The sequence below is a fragment of the Elephas maximus genome, chromosome 4 (assembly GCF_024166365.1).
Source record: "Elephas maximus indicus isolate mEleMax1 chromosome 4, mEleMax1 primary haplotype, whole genome shotgun sequence".
Classification (NCBI taxonomy): domain Eukaryota; kingdom Metazoa; phylum Chordata; class Mammalia; order Proboscidea; family Elephantidae; genus Elephas; species Elephas maximus.
In genome coordinates, this window is record NC_064822.1 from 56,684,631 (window position 1) to 56,704,500 (window position 19,870).

General features: G+C 37.4%; 2 protein-coding genes across 11 annotated transcripts in view; one reads left to right on the forward strand and one right to left on the reverse strand.

The window, feature by feature from the left end:
- CACNA1C (calcium voltage-gated channel subunit alpha1 C) overlaps nt 1-19,870 on the reverse strand; it is an 896,734-nt gene that overhangs the window by 859,682 nt on the left and 17,182 nt on the right. The gene's annotated exons all lie outside the window — the stretch shown is intronic.
- Nucleotides 581-19,870, forward strand: part of DCP1B (decapping mRNA 1B) — a 59,977-nt gene continuing 40,687 nt past the window's right edge. For all 3 annotated transcript variants that reach the window (XM_049885117.1, XM_049885118.1, XM_049885119.1), the window contains exons 1-3: nt 581-737; nt 7,565-7,605; nt 13,468-13,595. In XM_049885117.1, the coding sequence (XP_049741074.1) occupies nt 588-737; nt 7,565-7,605; nt 13,468-13,595 (319 nt within the window). In that variant the 5' untranslated portion in view covers nt 581-587. The remainder of the gene's footprint in view (nt 738-7,564; nt 7,606-13,467; nt 13,596-19,870) is intronic.

A 19,870-nucleotide genomic window follows, 5' to 3' on the forward strand; every position in this document is an offset into this window, starting at 1 on the left:
TAACCCACGGTTGCCTTTGTAAATGTCAACACAGTGAAAAAGTCAAATAACGTCTTAGCGTTGTTTTCACCTTGCAGAACCCCTGAAAGAGTCACTCTCAGGAACCCTCCTAAGAGTTCCATAGACCACAATCTGAGAAGCACTGGAAGTTGGCGTACGCAGAAATCACAGTTCTCTTTCCCTTCTGAGTTACTCATGCTTGAGGATTATATATGATTATAGGTTTTATTACTGAAGCGCCAAGGGAAGGAAATGCCAAGGCGTCGAACACATTCAAGAGGTGAATTCTACCGCGTCTACGGCTCAAAATCTCAAGTTGGAAGAAAATCGCTTTAAGGAGAGGAAAAATAGGGATTCAGAGGGCAGGCTTTGCCTTGACGTTTCCAGTGGAACGATCTTCAGGGGGAAAGGAACGCTGTCATCGATTAGTAATGTCTTCCCTCCGCGGGCGGGAGGAATGGCTGAAGAAGGAAGGCCTCCCCAAGCTGCAGTCGGGATTTTTCGGGTTGCGAGGCAGCTCGCTCGTTCTGTGATCTATTGAGAGTGGCTTCCGAGAGCCCGGTGTTGATGTCGGGGAGGGAGGAAAGATGGCGGCGGTGGCGGCGGGCGGCTTGGTGGGGAAGGGGCTCGATATCAGCTTAGCGGCTCTGCAGCGCCACGACCCCTATATCAACCGCATCGTGGACGTGGCCAGCCAGGTGGCTCTGTACACTTTCGGCCATCGGGCCAACGAGTGGGTGCGTGCTGACGCGACGGGGCCGTGCAGACCCGGGCTGGGGGGGAACCGGGGGTTGTCAGACTCGGGGCTTGAGAACCCAGTGACGGGGAGGAGGCGCTGCGCCCGTGGGTGGCGGCGGATCGGGGACCTGAGGGCAAGTTGTGGAATTCTGGAGCCGTGGGCCCGGGGGCTTGGGGGAAGGGCTGGCCGATATGCGAAACCACCTGAAGTTGGGGAAAAGGCGGAAATATCTAGGATACCCCATGTTGGGAGACCGGACCGATCGGGTACGGGACCCTGAGAGCTGAAGGAAAGAAAGGACCTGGTGCCTTGAGACCAGAAGACTGATGAACTCCGAGAAAAATAAAGCAGAATTATGTGAAGTAAAAGTGGCTAGAGAAGGCAGGGACAGGGGACGAATAAAGAGGAAAGTTCTGTTCTGGAACATCAGTCTTAGATGGGCCGAAGTGAAATCAAACCTTGATAGAGGGGAGAAATCTGAAGTCGTAAACTCAGGTAAAAAAAAAAAAAAAAAAACACTAAAAAAAGAGCGAACGTCGGGAAATAAAAGACAGAGGGGTTGGGTCTAACACTAAAAAGGAAGCTAATGTGCTTGGAAAGATTATTAAACCACAGTCCACCGAACCAAGATGAGTGTGCTATTTGAGTCCATTTGGGAGCCGAATTATTTTTATGTTCTTCTGAAAGCAGAGCCCCAATAAATAATAATGGAACGAAATTTAATTTCCTCACAATTGGTATGGGATGGGAGCTTAAGACGCTCAAGGTGTCTTGCTGAAGAATTGCTGCATTTATTTTTGTAACCCACCCACTTGAATGTAGAGAGATGTATTTTTTTTCTCTCTTCCTCACAGTGGTTTTTGTCCCAAATAATAGCCACCCATCCATTATATAACTACCCACCAATTACTTTCAATAAATTACAAAACAGTATAGAGAACTGAGCCTGGATGAATGGATCTCAGATGAATATTTTTTATATCAGTATTCTCCAAGTCATTAACACCAAAATTTAAGGATGGAAATATCCATATTGAACAAATCTGTATTTTTTAACACCCACAAACATTGGTTTATATAGCCTACTTCTCTCAATATAGATCTTTAGGTGCCTGTAATAAAACTTATTTTGTTTTAATTTAAAAGAATTAACACAAAAATAAAAAGACAAGTCCTAAACTGGGAGAAGAAAATATATTTGCCCAAAGTTCTTAATTAAAGAAGTGTACTGAAATTGGTTAAAGAGTTTAGCTCTGCTTTATTAGTAGCTAAACCAAAAGGGAAACCATGGAGAGTTCTTTAATATTCATTGTTCTATGATAGGTAGTATATCACTTGATCAGGTGAGAGGTTATTTCTCCCTGGCTTTCAGAGGGATTTGTCTCCTGGATCTTTATATAAAAGACATTGAGTAACAGTGGACAATCTCCTCAATGGCAATTAAAAAATACAAAGATATTCTGCATATGGCTATTATCCTGCTCTATTGAAAATGCCAAAGGTATAATGTCATAATTCTGTAAAGGAATTTCTGTAGTTAAGGATCATAGTTCTGTAAGCCAATTTGATGCTAGAATAGAGTGGAGAATGCTGAGAAACTGGTACACAATAAAGAAGAGGATTCCTCTTGAATTACAGTTCTTTCCTATAAGCTTGTGACAGGATCCATGCAATAGTTACCTGTTAAAATAGTTACAGAGGCTTATTAGACACCCAGTGAAGCCCATCTACTAAAGCCTCATCAAAAGGCAGAAGTGTCACAAAGCATTATTTACAGGAGTTATGTTTTCCTTCTTCCTGACTTGTTGCCTTCAGACAGGGCATAATTCATTCAGCAAAAGGTCATTCTTTCAACAAAGTATTAATCTTCAAGGCTGTGATAGCCAGAAAAAAAGATACCTAGTTCTGCTGCAGAATAGGTGCTGGGAGCAAACAAAAATTGTCACCGCTGTCTCCATATGCCATCACTTGAGGTCTCTGGATGGAGCCTTTTGAACATAAGACTAATAAAAGTATAAAGAACATTTCTTGAGAATGAAGAAGAGAGTATTTGTAGGAAGGTAGGTAAATGTAAAAAGAGTAATTCATATTACACTGAAAATAAATGAAGACTGACTTCAGGCCTTTAGAGGAGGAGGAATTAGGAATGGAGGGTAGACCGAATGAGCTGCTTTGCAGAAGGATTAAGAAAGGTTATGTCATGAGTAGAATAGGAATTTTAGAGCTAGGCCTGCTCCTTATTGCCAGGAAAGACTCCAGAAAAAAAAAAAAAGGCATAGTGGTTAAGAGCTATGCTGCTAATCAAAAGGCTGGCAGTTTGAATCCACCAGGCACTCCTTGGAAATTATGGGGCAATTCTATTCTATACTATAGGGTCACTATGAGTCGGAATCAACTCGACGGCAATGTGTTTGGTTTTTGGTTTGGTGTGTCAGTAAAAAAATATGACACTTGTATTATTTTCACGAGAGCCCCTGGTGGTGTAGTGGTTAAGTGCTCTGCAGCTAACCAAAAGGTTTGCTGCTCAAACCTACCAGCCACCATGCAGGAAAGGATTGGTGATCTGTTCCTGCAAAGATTACAGCCTGGGAAACCCTGTAGGGCAGTTCTACTCTGTCCTGTAGAGTTGCTATGAGTGAAAATCAACTCCACGGTAACAGATTTAATTATTTCACCTCTCAGTCTTTAAAGCAGTGGTTTTCAACTGGAGTTGCCCTTGAGGGGACATATGGCAATGTCCAGAGACATTTGTGGTTGTCACGATTGGGGGGATGGATGTTACTGGCATCGAGAGGATAGAAGCCAGGGATGGTACCAAGCATCCTTCAGTGCACAGGACAGGCCCCGCAACAAAGATTTACCTGGCTTAAGATGTCAGTAGTACTGAGCTTTAGAGCCTCTACCTTAGAATGACTACCTTAGAGCGACTAGCACCCTGTTTCTGGCTAGTGGCTTTCAAACTTACCTGTGTTTTAAGATCACTCCCACCCAGTGTCATCGAGTCGATTCCAACTCATGGCGACCCTGTAAGACAGAGTTGAACTGCACCATAGAGTTTCCAAGGAGCGCCTGGAGGATTTGAACTGCCAACCCTTTGGTTAGCAGCCGTATCACTTAACCATTACGCCACCAGAAGTTTTTAAATATGCAAGGCAGCAAATCAAGATCTCTGGCTAGATGGCTCAGACATTTGGTATTTGTTAAAAGCTTCGTGGGTGACTCATATGCTACGCCTGAAAGATACAGATTTAGAAGGACAAATGAAGACCCATTGTTTTCATTATTTTAGTTTAAAACAATCAGTAAAATACAGATTGCTTTGAGTTGTCTCAAAAGTGTCAAATAGTGTGTTCAGTCCCAATAACTTGCAAAACAGCACTATTTTATATTTCATTTTATTATTTTGAACTGCTAATTTTTTTTTTTGGCACTTGTTAGATTTTATAATGGAGTGTAGTAGGAAATTGTACTTCAAGAAATTAAACTAAAATATATACCTTGGGACTGTAAAAAAATACTTTTAACATGAACCAAAATCAAATCTGTTGCCATTGAGTCGATTCTGACTCATAGTCACCCTGTAGGGCGGAATAGAACTGCCCCACAGAGTTTCCAAGGAGCGTCTGGTGGATACAAACTGCCAGCATTTTGGTTAGCCGCCGTAGCTCTTAATTACTACGCCACCAGGGTTTCCCTAATATTAGGAGGATCTAATAAAATCTTGTTTTAAATATTCCTTATACTGCAACCCTGGGCTTTGCACAGAAAGAAAAAAAATCTGGTTGCCCTTGGATAACTGTAGTGGGACTAGGAAAATGCATGAATTTGAGCTGTTTCAGCCATAATAGAGCAGAAATTTACATTTCCAAAACCCCCCTTATCTAGGTGTCATAGAACACTAAAATACGGTCTTTTGTTTGTTTGTTTTTAGTTAGGCCTGAGTTGTATAGACTGGTTATCTCTTTTCAATGTAGAAACTGAGACATAGAATAATAAACTAATTAGCCCAGTATGCTCTGGAGAGAATCTCACTCCAAGTCCCATATTGTAATCATGGAAGCATAATTTCTTTTTGTGAACAAGCGCATATTTATTGTGTGTAATGCTGCAGAAACATCTCAATTTTAAGAATTGCTTGTTATGAGTAAGAGAATAATTCCAGGAGAAACATATCTTACATTTTCTGATTCTAGATTTTTCAATTCTAAAATACGGCATTAAAGTACTTTTTTTTTTTTTTTTTTTTGTATTATTCATCAAGGAAAAAAAGAAACAAGTCAAACTGTTAGCTTTATGTGTGCTGGTAGATGCACACATCGAGCCTGGGCAGCTCTAAGATGAAGCAGCCTAAAGGCAGATGCTGCAACAGGTGATCCTGACCACATACCTAGGGGCTTCAAAGCTCTAGTTTCCTCACCTGTATTTTGGCTTCAGTTTTCCATTAATATGGATGATACCAAATATTTCATTTTTATAAATATGCTCTAAAAGGCATTGTAGACTAACAAATACTTGCCATCTGTACCAGTAAAACTAAGAATGCCTACAAATTCTTAGATTGTATGGGTAGCATTTGTTGGACTGCGGTGGCCATTTTCTCAGTGATTAATAAATACTGTGATGGCTTGTGTTTAAAGCAATTCTCAGCGCTTAAAGTACACCTAGGATATAGATTTTTCCACAGGTACAAATTAACTTTTTTTTTTTTTAGCATAAAAGGATAAATAATGTTTCTTCTTTTTCTATTTTTTTCATTTTGACTTGGGGTATTTTTCAAAGCATAGTGGCAAATGAGCAATAAGGATACTTTTCACAATGCATAGGAGTGATTTACACAAATGTCATGGTGAATCCAGTTTAAGGATGAAGAAACTGTAAAAGAAACCCTTACTTTACCTGTGCTTATATATTAGTGCAAATACTGGCTAAAATTGTTTAAACTATTATGAATTGTCTATTTCTAAAAGCGTATTCTGTATTAATTAGCATCTTGAGAGTAAACATCTTGTTAGTAAGTAATGATGTTTTCCAAAGTCATTTATTCTTAAAAAACAATGTTTGATGATAGTTTGGGCCACAGTAGATTTTATTTTCCTAATTTCTAAGATAGATCATGAGCAGAGAATATGTTATTGAACTAAGGTGGTGGTTCTCGAACCAGCATGTATCAGAATCTCTAGAGGGTTTAATAAAACACAAATAGCTGGGTACTACCCCCCGAGTCCAGTAGGTCTGGGGTACCAGTACGAGTTGCTGCAGAGTCGATTCTGACTTATGGTGACCCCATGTGTGTCAGAGTAGAACTGTATTCCATAGGGTTTTCGGTGATTGATTTTTTGGCAGTAGATTGCCAAGCCTTTCTTCTGAGGTACCTTTCGGTAAACTTGAACCTCCAACCTTTTGGTTAACAGTTGAGCTTTATAACTGGTTGCACCATCTGGGAACTCCAGGTCTGGGATGGGGCCAGATAATTTGTATTTCCAAAAAGTTTCCAGGTGGTGCTTGCTGATGCTGCTGAACTGTGAACTACACTTTGAGGACCACTGAAAACTGCTCAAAGTACTTGAGCATGTGAAGAGTATGCTTTCAGTTGTTTGTATGCCTTTTAAAAATTACTTCTTTTTACTTAGTGTATTTTTTACCAAATTTAAAAAGTACTTAAATTTTTAATGATCTTGGTAATGAAATTAATGATAAAATATTGGGGATTTAAAAAGAATGCTGAAGTGAAACTGTGTAATTAGGAAAAGTAATTTTAGATTCTGAATTATAATAATCTAATTACTATTTGGAGTCCCGGGATGGTGCAGGTGGTTAACACACTTAGTTGCTAACCCAAAGGCACCATGGAAGAAAGGCCTAAAGAACTACTTCCGAAAAATCAGCCAATGAAAAATTTATGGAGCACAGTTCTGCTCTGATACACATGGGGTCTCCATGGGTCAGAACTGACTGGACAGGAACTGGTTAATTACTAGTTAGTCAAACAAGTGGGTACTTAATATGTTTTTAGTATACATTGTATTGAACATTTTCATCCGGGCCTGGGATCCAGCCTTTGGAGAAATGGAAAAGAAACCTAGCCAAATGAACTAACTGAACCATCATTTTTAACTTTCTCACCTCCCTCAGGCAAATTTCTCAAGTCCTAGCTTGGTAATACTTCTGTCTAACTTTATTCAAAGATCTTAGATCAAAACTTGACTCTAAATAGTCCACACCAAGTAGGGGATTTATTCATCAGATTGACAACTTTACAGCATCATTGCCCTCTTCCATCTAGTAGTCAAGCAGAGTTATTAGCAGATCATCTGCTCTCCTAGGTGACAGGATATGGCAGGAGAAAAATGAACCCAGAAAATAAAGAGAAAGATATTGAAATGCAGACACAAGTGATTTCTGCAGCTTGCCTTATACCCAATTTAGAGGGGGGAGGAAAAGGCAGCATACTTATTATAATCTCTTCTTTGTAATGAAATCCATGGAGCATGTTCACTTTTTATTGTTTCAGTCAGAGGTGTGTTGCCATCCCTGTATTTGGTAAAGAGAGATAATGATGGTTTATTTTGTAAAGGACAAAAGGAGAATAACTGCTTCCTGCTGCTTAATCAGCAGTGCCACAATTATGGCAGAGAACCTGCTTTCTCCTTTTCCTAAGAATAATCCCTCATGTTGCATATATTTGGCTCATTGCAGCTCCTGTTTGAAACTGAAAATAATTCCTATTGTTCTATAAGAAATTTATATTCTCCAACTTCTGTGAATTTTTACCATTAATGAAGAGAATGTACATATTTTGCTGTATATTTTGTTTTTATTTTTTAGGAAAAGACTGATGTGGAAGGAACCCTATTTGTTTATACAAGGTAAGAATATTTTACTTTTGTAAAGCAACTAAAAACCTTTGAAATAATATATTAGCTTAGTTGTATCACTATTCTACAAATGTGACTTTATTTCAAAGAGAAGTAAAAGAACTGAATCTTAGTTTGACATTATTAGTTGCCATAAGGAAGAGAATACTGAGTAATGTCATCTGGTATATTCTGGTGGATATTACTTTCAGAATATAATTTAAACCTCAATATAGATGACTGTATCATGTTTAAAATAGTACTAAATATTTATCTTTTGGTGATTCAAATGAACGGTAGAAAGGTCTTGAATATAATTCATTGACAAAGAGCTAGAAGTACACTGTTGAGAATTTTAGATTATTTAATCAGTATTTAGAAATAGGTTTTATTGGTTACATTACCCTTTGACTCTTTAAAGAAGCATAATCCAGAATTGAAGATGTTTTTGAGTCCTCCATGGTCCAGTTAATAGAATACGTTTCAGTATAGATTTAATAAATTCATGTTTTTAATAATTTCTTTTTATCAGATATTGTTAACATCATGAGCACACAGAGACATATAGTATGTGTATTATCTTAATAGCTAAACTTTATTCACATAAATATTCACATAAAATGTCATAGCTAAAGTCTATCACCTTAAGTGCAGGTGTGAAGATGAAATACAAAGGCCTAGTACATACCCTTGGAGCCCTAGTGGTGCAGTGGTTAAGAGCTTGGCTGCTAGCCAAAAGGTCGGAGTTTCAAATCTACCAACTGTGCCTTGGAAACCCTATGAGGAAGTTCTGCTTTGTCCTATAGGTTCATTATGGATTGGAATGGACTCCATGGCAACGGGTTTGATTTTTTTTTAGTGCATACCCTTATGGGGCCAACAGTTTCATTGAGGAGACAGCAAATACACATGTATAAATATATGTATGTGTGTATGTGTGTGTGTGTATATATAATATAGTATATGTATTTAGATATATATAACATATCTAAATAATATGTCTAAATATATATATATGTATGGAGCCCTGGTGGTGCAGTGGTTAAGTGGTTGGCTACTAACTGAAAAGGTTGGCAGTTTGAACCCACCAGCTGCTGTGTGGGAGAAAGATTTGGCAGTCTACTTCCGTAATGATTTAGAGCCTTGCAAACTCTATGGGGAAGTTCTACTCTGTCCTCTAGGGTCACTATAAGTTAGAATCAACTCAGTGGCAATGGGTTATATATGTATTTCTTTTCTTATATGTACATTTACATTTAAGATAAATCGCTATACAAGATAGACCATCATAAATGCCAGTTGATAGGTTATGAGCAGTAAGAGTGGGCTGCCGTGATTATGGAAGTCTTTATAGAAGTAATGGGTCTTGAGTTGGGCCTTGGGAATAAAATAGAACTTAGCTTGCATAGAGGAGAGGGAAGGGCAGTCTCAATAGAAAGAATGGCATAAGCAGAGGCATAGAACCTAGTATGTTAAAGGGAAAGTAAGGACTATGACTCTTTGGTATGGAGGGTTTATATTGGTTTACATTGGTTAGAAGTTGGCAGTGAATGAATATAAAGAGATTTTGCTGGGCTTGGAATGGCAGACTACAGATTCTGAGTTTTATTCCCTTAGCAGTAGGAAGTCATTGAAGGTTTATGAGCAGGGGAGTAATAGAGTTATGACAGAATGTATGGGGCATGTCAGAGTATTAACATTATGAGGATGCATTGGTTCTAGAATAAATTGGAGTTAGCGAGGAGATTGAAAAGATTATTGCAGTGGAGTAGATACGAGATGATGGAATCTAGAATGATAGAAGCTGAAGTGGAAATGAACAGATTTATCAAAAGACTACATATATAGAGGGAATGGTGAAATTAAAAAATAACATTGAAGATTTTGAACAAGGAAGACTGGGGGGATAACAGAATTACCAGCAGAATGGAAAGATAGGAGGCTGAGAATCTGGTTTGAGGATAAGTGTTTATTTTGAAATGATAGCAGGGCATTCAAATAGAGATGTCCAGCCTCTCAGGATCGAGTCAGAGCTGAAGATATAGAAGTTAGTAGTCATCTGTATTAATATGATAGTTGAAACCATGAGAGAAAAAGTTCTCTGAAGGAGAGTGTTTAAAGAGGAAACTGTCAAGGGCTAAAGGTTGGGTTTAGGGGCCAGCAAGGATCCAGATAATCCGAGAAGCTGGACTATATGAAGAAGAATGAGGCATAGGGATTAAAGGAAGACTCATTAACTACCTTCGATATGCAGATGACACAACCTTGTTTACTGAAAGTGAAGAGGACTTGAAGCACTTAGTGATGAAGGTCAGACTACAGCCTTCAGTATGGATTACACCTTAACATAAAGAAAAGGAAAATCCTCACAACTGGACTAATAAGCAACATCATGATAAATGGAGAAAAGATTGAAGTTATCAAGAATTTCATTTTACTTGGATCTATAATCAATGCCCACGGAAGCAGCAGTCAAGAAATCAAATGATGTATTGCATTGGGCGAATCTGCTGCAAAAGACCTCTTCAAAGTGCTAAAAAGCAAACATGTCACCTTGAAGACTAAGGTGCATCTGACCCAAGCCATGATATTTTCAGTTGCTGCATATGCATTCAAAAACTGCATGAATGAGGAAGACTGAAGAAGAATCGATACCCTTGGATTATGGTATTGGTGAAGAATATTGTATATACCATGGACTGCTAGAAGAATGAACAAATGTGTCTCAGAAGAGGTACAGCCAGAGTCCTCCTTAGAGACGAGGATGATGACAATTTGTCTCGTGTAATTTGAACATGTCGTCAGGAGGGACCAGTGCCTGGAGAAGGACATCATTCTTGGTAAAGTAGAGGGTCCACAGAAAAGAGGAAGACTCTCAATGAGATGAATTGACACAGTAGCTGCAACAGTGGGTTCAAACAGCAACAATTGTGAGGATGGTGCAGGAACAGGTAGTGTTTTGTTCTGTCATACATAGGGTTGCTATGAGCTGGAACCGACTCTAAGAAATCTGACAACGAAGGATACAGAGAATATCCAGCCAAAAGGATAAAGGCAGAATTAAAACAATATAAAGAGACAAGAAGGATGGTGGTGTATGTGTGTAGGTGCAGGGGGAAGTCAGCAATGAGAATGAAGGTCTGTTCAAGTGGAGGCTGCAGTGGGAGTGGAAAGAAGAATGGATTATCGAGGTCATCAGAATAGGTAACAAGGAGGTCAGATTATTAACCAGTAGTTTCAGAAAGATGGTGGGGAATGCCCAAGAATAACTGGATATATTAGGCTACATTATGCTCTAAAACGTTCCAAATGCACCAGAGCATGCCACCAAGTGAGTTTATTCAGTACAGACTGCTCTTGAGAATTTTGAAGTCTGAAAAGAAAACCAAGCACACAATACACATTCTTATTCATTTCTCGCAACAACAAGTATTATTCTTCTTTTAAGAAGTGAAAGAAAAGATGTATACATATGCATTAATGATTTATTTTAGGGATTTTTAGTGTTTTTTTCAGCATGGAAGAATAAGAAATTATGCAAGTTTTCTCTTTTGTACCCAAACCAGATGTAGGTTTATATTTTCCAATACTCCAACCCCTAGTGGGGCTGTCAATTAAACAAACCATTAAATTGAGAACCAAATCCATCCATATCTCTTAATGTCTTCCCCCGATCTAACTTGTCAAGAGTGGGAGCCCCCTTCACCAAAAACAAAATCGAAACACACCAGATCCTATTCTACTGAGATCCTTCCTCAGTAGAGAATGGTAGAAAGCTCATGAAAACCTAAAGGAAGTTTTTGGTACAGGTAATGGAGCTAGCCGGTAATTATTTTGACCACTCTTATAGAAGTTGCTTTAGATCAATTGACACATTTATACCTTGTGCCTGTCTTATAAATTATGAGATGGTATAGTCCCTGGGTGGTGCAAACATGTAACACACTTGGTTGCTAACTGAAAAGCTGGAGGTTCAAGTCCACCCAGAGGCAGCTCAGAAGGCTGTCAGTCAGCCACTGCAAGCCCTTTGGAGTGCAGCCATACTCTGGCACATGGGGGTCACCATGAGTAGTAGCAGTCAATTCGATGGCAACTGGTGTAGTACTCATACTATTAAAGAGGCGAGATCCTGTCGTGATAATGAAATACTTGGAAAATCAAATTCTGATTCTTGTTTTAAAACAGCCAATTCCATTTAAAAAATTATTTCTGTACTTTTTTTCCTCCCATGTCTTCCTATATGAGAGTTCGTAGAGACACCCACTGGTGATTTCTGAGCTTGACACTTCCAGGGGGACCCTGTCTATCAGAGCTCTTCGAGAGTAAATTTTTATTCTTCCTTCCCATTTAAGTTGAAATGATTATCATGATTATTTCTAGTATCTACCACCACTTTACTTCATTGTAAAATAAACTAGGCAAGGATTGCCTTCCATAAATTTTAAAATTGGAGGTTTCAAAAGAAAATCTTGTAAGTGGTTGTGTGGTAGTAATTCAAGAATCTGTATCTTCTTTATCAGCATCGAATTGTTAGAGGTGGAATAAAACTAAGATATGAACACCTCTTCTTGCTGCTCATGATAATATTCCTGTGGGTTTGTTAACCCTAGTTTGAAGTAAATAACTGAATTCTGCTTGTTTCAGTTTCAGTGTTTAAGCATGTGATGTTTCACTTGTCACCAGAAGTTTCACAGTTGAATTACCCTATGGCTGTCACTCACGAGTAGACAAATGCACATGTACTTGTTAGAGTTTACACTCTGTATGATTTGGATTCTTTCTGCCTGGCAGAGAGTAGGCATTCAAGGTTTGTTGAATGAAATGAAAAATAAAAGTCACTAAGTGCCACGTTTTCATGGAGAAAAGCTTTTATGCTAGTTTTTTTTTGCATGAAGCTGTTTGCTTTATATTGAAGGGAATGGCATATCTTGTCTTCGCATTAAGCTACATAAAGTTTTAATTATACTGTATCTCCTCACAGGTTGATTGACCAGAGTTGTGTCATTTGATTAAGAGATTTTGCAGCATGCAATTTCAGATTAATACTAAAATTCTCTCTGAACATTTTCTTCATGTAATTGTGATGTACACTCTGTATTAACGACCAAGATTCTTTGAAAATACCTGCCAGTACTTTAAAAAGAAAGTAGGTACCTTCATACCAAAACCCATTGCCATGGAGTTGATTCTGACTTGTAGTGACCCTATAGGACAGAGTAGAAGCACCCCATAGGGTTTCCAAGGAGTGGCTGGTGAACTTAAACTGCCAATCTTTTGGTTAGCAGCCCAAGCTCTTAACCACTGTGCCACCAGGGCTCCATGTATGTATGTATATCTGTGTGTGTATATATATGTGTGTGTGTATGTATATACATATATACACATATATATATTTATACGGGGCCCTGGTGGCAGAGTGGTTAAACATTTGGCTCTTAACCAAAAGGTTGGCAGCTTGAATCCACTGGCTGCTCCTTGGAAACTCTATGGGGCAGTTCTACTCTGTCCTATAGGATTGCTAGGAATTGGAATCGACTCTACAGCAAAGGGTTTAGTTTTTGGGTTTTATACATATATACGTATACATATGTGCACAGACACAAATAATTAAGTAGGACTTGATTTTATCAAAGGAATGGTAATGACAGTCATGCTGTATTACATATGAATTAGTAGATAAATGCCAATAGTAAATGTTGCTTTATGTGTATACTGTCTATTTGCATAAAGCCATATATATATGTGTGTGTGTATATATATATACATATATATGTAAAAAGGTTGACAGACGCATCAGAATATTTTTTTTTTTTTATAAGTATAGTATACTGAGCCACTTGTCTTTTGATATCCCTTCCATCCCTGGTGCTTTAGGTCTGCTTCTCCAAAGCATGGATTCACCATTATGAATAGGCTGAGCATGGAAAATAGGACAGAACCCATTACTAAAGACCTGGATTTCCAACTCCAGGACCCTTTCCTTCTCTACAGAAATGCCAGATGTGAGTCTTCTTGATGCATTGGGTAGTTTTATTTCTGAAGTTTGGCTGTATATTTAGAATTGTACAGTATGTATCTTGGTTTTTGTGTTTAGTATCAGTGACTCCGGGGGTTAGCTTGGGAAATGCATGCCTAATTAAAGGAATAACTTCTTCCTTGGAAAAGTTTCAATGAAAACAATGTGAATGTGAAGATATAAGTATTTAAACCCTGTCTCCTGTAGCTATACCATTGTGTATTGTGAACCCATCAGAGATTTTAACCCAAGCAGAGCCGGGTAAAGGGAACTCTTGACCAGAAGACTGCAAAGGGGGCACAGAAAACAGAATTAATGGTTCAACTGTTGGTACTTTTTCTTCGTGTATCAGTCAATTCTGATCAAGAATCCTGACAAGGAGTTTGAGAGAGAGGGCCTGTACTTTAGAAAAGCTGCCTTTTGAATACATAACAAATGAAGATCCAAAGTTCAAAGAGTTCTTGGTCAATAAGAATTTCGTAACACTTCATAATATTGAAATTATATTAGGTAACTAAATGGTCCTTGTCAGACTCGAAGTGGGATAGCAATCTGCTATCCAATATTCTATCTCCATTTTACTCTTGTATCTTATCTGACCACTTGTGTTGGACTGTTGGGCAGCCCAAAGAAAAAACTGATGAAAAAATACATGAACTGCAAGAGCACCTCCATACACTAAAAGCAAAACGTACTAATAAATACCTAAATGTGTTTGTGCGTGCATATCCACTTGTGCTTTGTGAATGGCTCACAGGAAGACCTTGCTGTTAAGAAGCGTCTTTTATACATTTTTCAGCCTACTCTTTGAGCTGTTTGCCTATTGTATACTAAGACCAAAAACCAAACTCGTTGCCATCGAGTCAATTCTGACTCATAGCAACCCTGTCGGACAGAGTAGAACTGAACTATGCACTGAACTAAGTGTAAAATGAACTATGTGGCAAGTGTAAAAGGAACATTAATGGTGCAAAAGATACCATTAATGTTATACGTTATATTGATTTACATGTTGAAATGATAATATTTGGGCTATATCGGGTTAAATAAAATTTATTATTAAACTTAATTTCATCTGCTTCTTTTTACTTTTTTAATGTGAAATTACATACATGACACCTGTACAGTGTGGTTTATGTTATATTTCTGTTAAATACCATTCTAGGCATTTTCATTGATTTTACTATATTGAATCATCTCAACTTTGTAGATAGATATTATCACTGCCATTTTGCAGATGAGAAAACTGAGGCTCAGTGAGGTGTCAAACCTGTATACAAATCCACAAATTCTGATTTCAGTTCCATTGCTGTCTCTAGTATTAAGCAAGAATGCAAACTGAAGACAGCCTTTGGGATGAGTATTAAAATGTTTCTATTGAATTTCCGTAAGAAAGAAACGAAATTGGAACAACAAAGAATGGAAGGAATGAATCTATTAACCTTTCTGGGTTCACTTTGCCTTTTTTTGTCCTCCTTAATATCTGAGACTGATTTCCTTTGCAGCCACAGTCATTTGGTTTTAGTTTATTTATACAAATCTTTTCAACACCTGTCATCAAATGTGCACGTGAGGGTTTACCAGAGGTGATTTTAGAGTCTGAGTTTCCTCTCAATATTTTTAATATAATTCAAATATTTTATGTAATAATTGTATGTGGTTTACATACTCTTAATGACCTATCAATTAGTTCGACATCCTTTGGGCAAAGAACCCAGCTTCACTCAGGACTGGTTTTCTTTTTAAGAAGACCTCATTCCCTCAAAATCTCAGTAGTCAAGGATCACTCTGTATGGTCTTGGCATTGTTTTGGCCTGTGCATGTCATAGGCCATATTTGGACATGTCAGGTACACAGAGGTAGAGTTGACACAGATTTGTGGTGAGTTCTCTCACAGAGTTTTTTCAGATTCATTAGTATCTAAGGAGGTAACTATTCTCTTGAATTGGATGAATTGAGAAGAACAAAATAAAGAAGTGAAAATTACAAACTGTTCATTTAATCAGAAGAAAAAAAGATGTTTGATAAATAAATAACTCTGGATTTTGATCAAACACAATGTATATAAATTAAAAGATTTAGAGTCTTTAAGTTTTGTGGTAATGGGATTTGACCTGTATAGATTTATAAGTGCCTGTTTTTTTTAAGATAGCTGTCACAACTGGCACAAAAAAATTAATTTAGTCAACAAGCATTAACTGATCATTTACTATCCTCTAAGCACTACATTGAGGCTTTATATGGATTACCTTATTTAATTCTCCTAACTTTTTTTTTTTAACTTTTTATTGTAAATACTATTATTCCTGTTTTATAAGTGAGGAAACTGCAGTTAAAGGGATTTTGTAATTTACCATGGCCTGTGACTATTTTGGGAGCCTGGTGGCACAGTGACTAAGAGCTAGGCTGTTAGCCAAAAGGTCAGCAGTTCGAATCCACCAGCTGCTCCTTGGAAACCCTATGGGGCAGTTCTTTTCTGTCCTGTAGGGTTGCTTTGAGTTGCAATCGACTCCACAGCAGTGAGTTTGGGGTTTGGGGTGACTATTTTGAGATGGAAACAGCATTTGAACTGAGAAAGCCTAACTTCAAAACCCCAGTCCTAAGCCAGTGAAAGTACTAACAAAAATAATGTGTTTGAGCAAAGTTTGTCTTTTAAGAAATAGCTTCATCTTTCTAGTGTACACTCCAAAGTTTAAAAATCAAGTTTCTTTTTAAAGTTGAGAACCTATTGTATCTCAGTTACTAGAGAGGAGAATTTTAAATAAAAACTAATGTAACGAAAGCTGAATTTGACGATTCCTTTTATTATTCCCCTATGGTAACCCTTTAGGAGTCCTGGCGGTACAACAGTTAAGCACTCAACTGCATACCCAAAAGTGGACGGTTCGAACCTACTCAGATGGTTGTATTAAAAAAGAAATACAATTAAAATCCTGCACTGGCATTTGTAGGAACTGGAAAGTGCTATAAATAATGGAAAATGATACACTGAATGAAAATGATAATTACAGACAGTCTCCATCTTTCAAACTGATCATTGTCTAAAAGTTCTCTTTTAAAGTGATTAGTTGCTGGACTTTTGGTTAAACATGGTAGATTGAACATACTCATCTCTAGGTCTTCTGAAATTATTGAAATGACAGGAAAGGATTAAAAAAGACATAAACCCACAAGGGTGGAGGATAAATTCCATGGGAAGGATGGAATAAACAAAGAGGAAGACATGCTGTGGTAGTTTTATTGTTGTTCATGATTATTACTTTTGCCTCGCTGAAGAGGGATTGGGTATCTCTGCTGTGTTGATGTCAGACTTGACTTTATGACTTGTGGCCCCTTGCCCCACTGACTTTAGTATTGAAAGAGAACTAAACCCTCCTCAGTAGATTAAAAAATCAAGAAATAGTGTAAACACAATATATATATAAAAAAAGATTTAAATACCAGAAGAAAAGTTGTATGGATAATAAATGGGGAGCAGTAATAGCTCTCATGGTTAAGGTTGTAGCAATCAGGAATGGGGAGGCTAGAAAAGAGTTCTGCTGTGTGTTGTTATAATCCTTACAGTGTTATTTGACTATGTACATGTATTATTTTGATTAAAATTAAAATATCTAATTGGATATCATAATACATTCTCTCATAAAAACATTATTTTTGTTGGTTGTTAGTTTTCTAAGTCAACTCACAAAAGCTTTTTAGCTCATTGTGTACCTACCTAGGAGCTCTGATGGTTTAATGGTTAAGAGCTCAACTGCTAACCAAAAGGTTAGCAGTTCGAATCCACCAGCCACTCCTTGGAAACCCTATGGGGCTGTTATACTCTGTGAGTCAGAATTTGCATTGACTCAGTGACAATAGGTTTGGTTCCTACCTAAAGAATAGCATTATAATGATGTGCCTAAGAATACAACACTAGCATTTATAGCATTATTTCTGTAGGAAAGTGCATTCAAGAATACAACTTGTGTAGACCCCAAGAGTATAACCTTCTACAGCAGGGCACTAGTGCCCATTTGTATTCATTTTTAAAGCTAAGAATTCCTGTAACTCATGTTTTAGAACATATGGTAATAGTAAACTTTGAAACGTTTATAGCCAGTTGCTAAATCTCAGTTCTGTAATGGTTTTGCATCTCTCCCCTCCTTTTCATTTTCGTATCTATTCTAGTTCAGGCTTTTGTTACCTGTTACATGAGCTATTTCATAACCCTCATAACAAAAAGAGGCTAAGCTTCAGGCACCAGCCAAAATAGAGTAATTTCATTATAGTGTATCTCTCCCACTGATTACAACTAAAAGTTCAGGTCAGAATACCAAAAGCAACTACCTGAGGACTCTGAAAAATCAACAATAATAGGTATATTGGGGAGGAAATTCAAAACTTGACAAATAGCCAGTGTATTGTAGTTCCTAGAGCAACTGCTTAGAGAGAGAAAACCAATAGTTAAAATAGCAAAAAAAAAAAAAAAAAAAAAATCAAATAATACAAAAGAAGGCAAGAAAGGGGTAACAGCAGAATGAAAAACAGTAGACAAACAGAAAACAAAAAACAAAATCTAATCACATCAATAAAAAACCAAACCCATTGCCATTGAGTAGATTCTGACTCACAGCGATCCTATAGGACGGAGTAGAACTGTCCCATAGGGTTTCCAAGGCTGTAATCTTTACAGAAGCAGACTGCCACATCTTTCCCCTGTGGAGCAGCTGGTGGGTTCGAACTGCCAACCTTGAGGTTAGCAGCCAAGCACTTAATCATTTTGTCACTAACCACATCAATAGTTACATTAAATATAAATGGTCTAAACATAGTAGCCAAAAGAGATTGTCAAATTGGATAAAAAAGCAAGACCCAACTGTATGCTGTCTATAAGAAACCCCTTTTAAATGTAGTGATACAGATAGATTAAAGATAAAAGGATGGAAAAAGTCATACTATGCAAACATTAGTTAAAAGAAAGCTCCCAAGAACCCAGTGCCCTCAAGTCGATTCCATAGCGACCCTATAGGACGGAGTAGAACTGCCCCATAGAGTTTCCAAGGAGCGCCTGGTGGATTCGAACTGCCGACCCTTTGATTAGCAGCCATAGCACTTAACCACTACGCCACCAGGGTTTCCAAAAGAAAGCTAGAATGGTTATATTAGTATCAGACAAAGTACACTAAAGAACAAAGAAAAGTCATAGAGATAAAGAAGGACATTACATAATGATAAAAAGGTCAATTCACCAGAAAGATAAAACAATCATAAATTATATGTAACAAACAACAGAGGTTCACAATATAAGAAGCAAAAACCAATAGAACTGAAAAGAGAAATTTATTTACAGTTATACTTGGAGACTTCAGTATTCTGCTTACCATAATCAATAGAACAAGTAAACAGAAAACAAGGATATAGAAGACCTGAACAACAATATCAACCTAGACCTAACAGACATATACAGAACACTCCATCCAACAACAGCAGAATATGTATCCATCTAAAGTGCACATGGGACATTCACCAAAATAAGCCTTATTGTGGACCATAAAGTAAACCTTAAGATTTTTAAAAGAATTGAAACCATGCAAAGGATGCTCTTTGACCACAAGGAATTAAACTAGAAATCAATAACAGAATGGTGTCTGGAAAATCCCCAAATATTTAGAAATGAAACTGCACATTTTTAAATAATCCATGTGTCTAAGAGGAAGAGAAATTAGAAAATATTTGAACTGAATGAAAATAGAACGTAACAGAATTTGTCAGATGCAGCTAAAGTTGGTCTTAGAGATTTGTACCATCAAATACTTATATTAAAAAAGAACACAGGTCTCAAATCAAAAACTCAGGCTTCTACCTTAAGAAACTGGAAAAAGTTTCTTAAACCCAAAGAAAGAAGGAAATAATAGAAATAAGAGCAAAAATCAATGAAATAGAAAACAGGAAAACAATAGAGAAAGTCAGTGAAATCAAAAGCTGGTTCTTTAAAAAGTATCAATAAAATTGATAACCCCCTGATTGGACTGATTAAAAAAAAAAAAGAGGAAGAAGACAAAAAAGAACAATATTGGGAATGAAAAAGTAGGTATCTATAGACATTAAAAAGATAATAAGGTAGTACAACTATGCCCATAAATTAGAGAATTTAAATGAAATGAACCAATTCCTTGAAAAACAGAAATCACCAAAATTCACTCAAGGAGAAACAGAAAACCTGCATTGTGGACTGAATTGTATCCTCCAAAAATATGTGTTGTAAATCCTAACCCCTATATT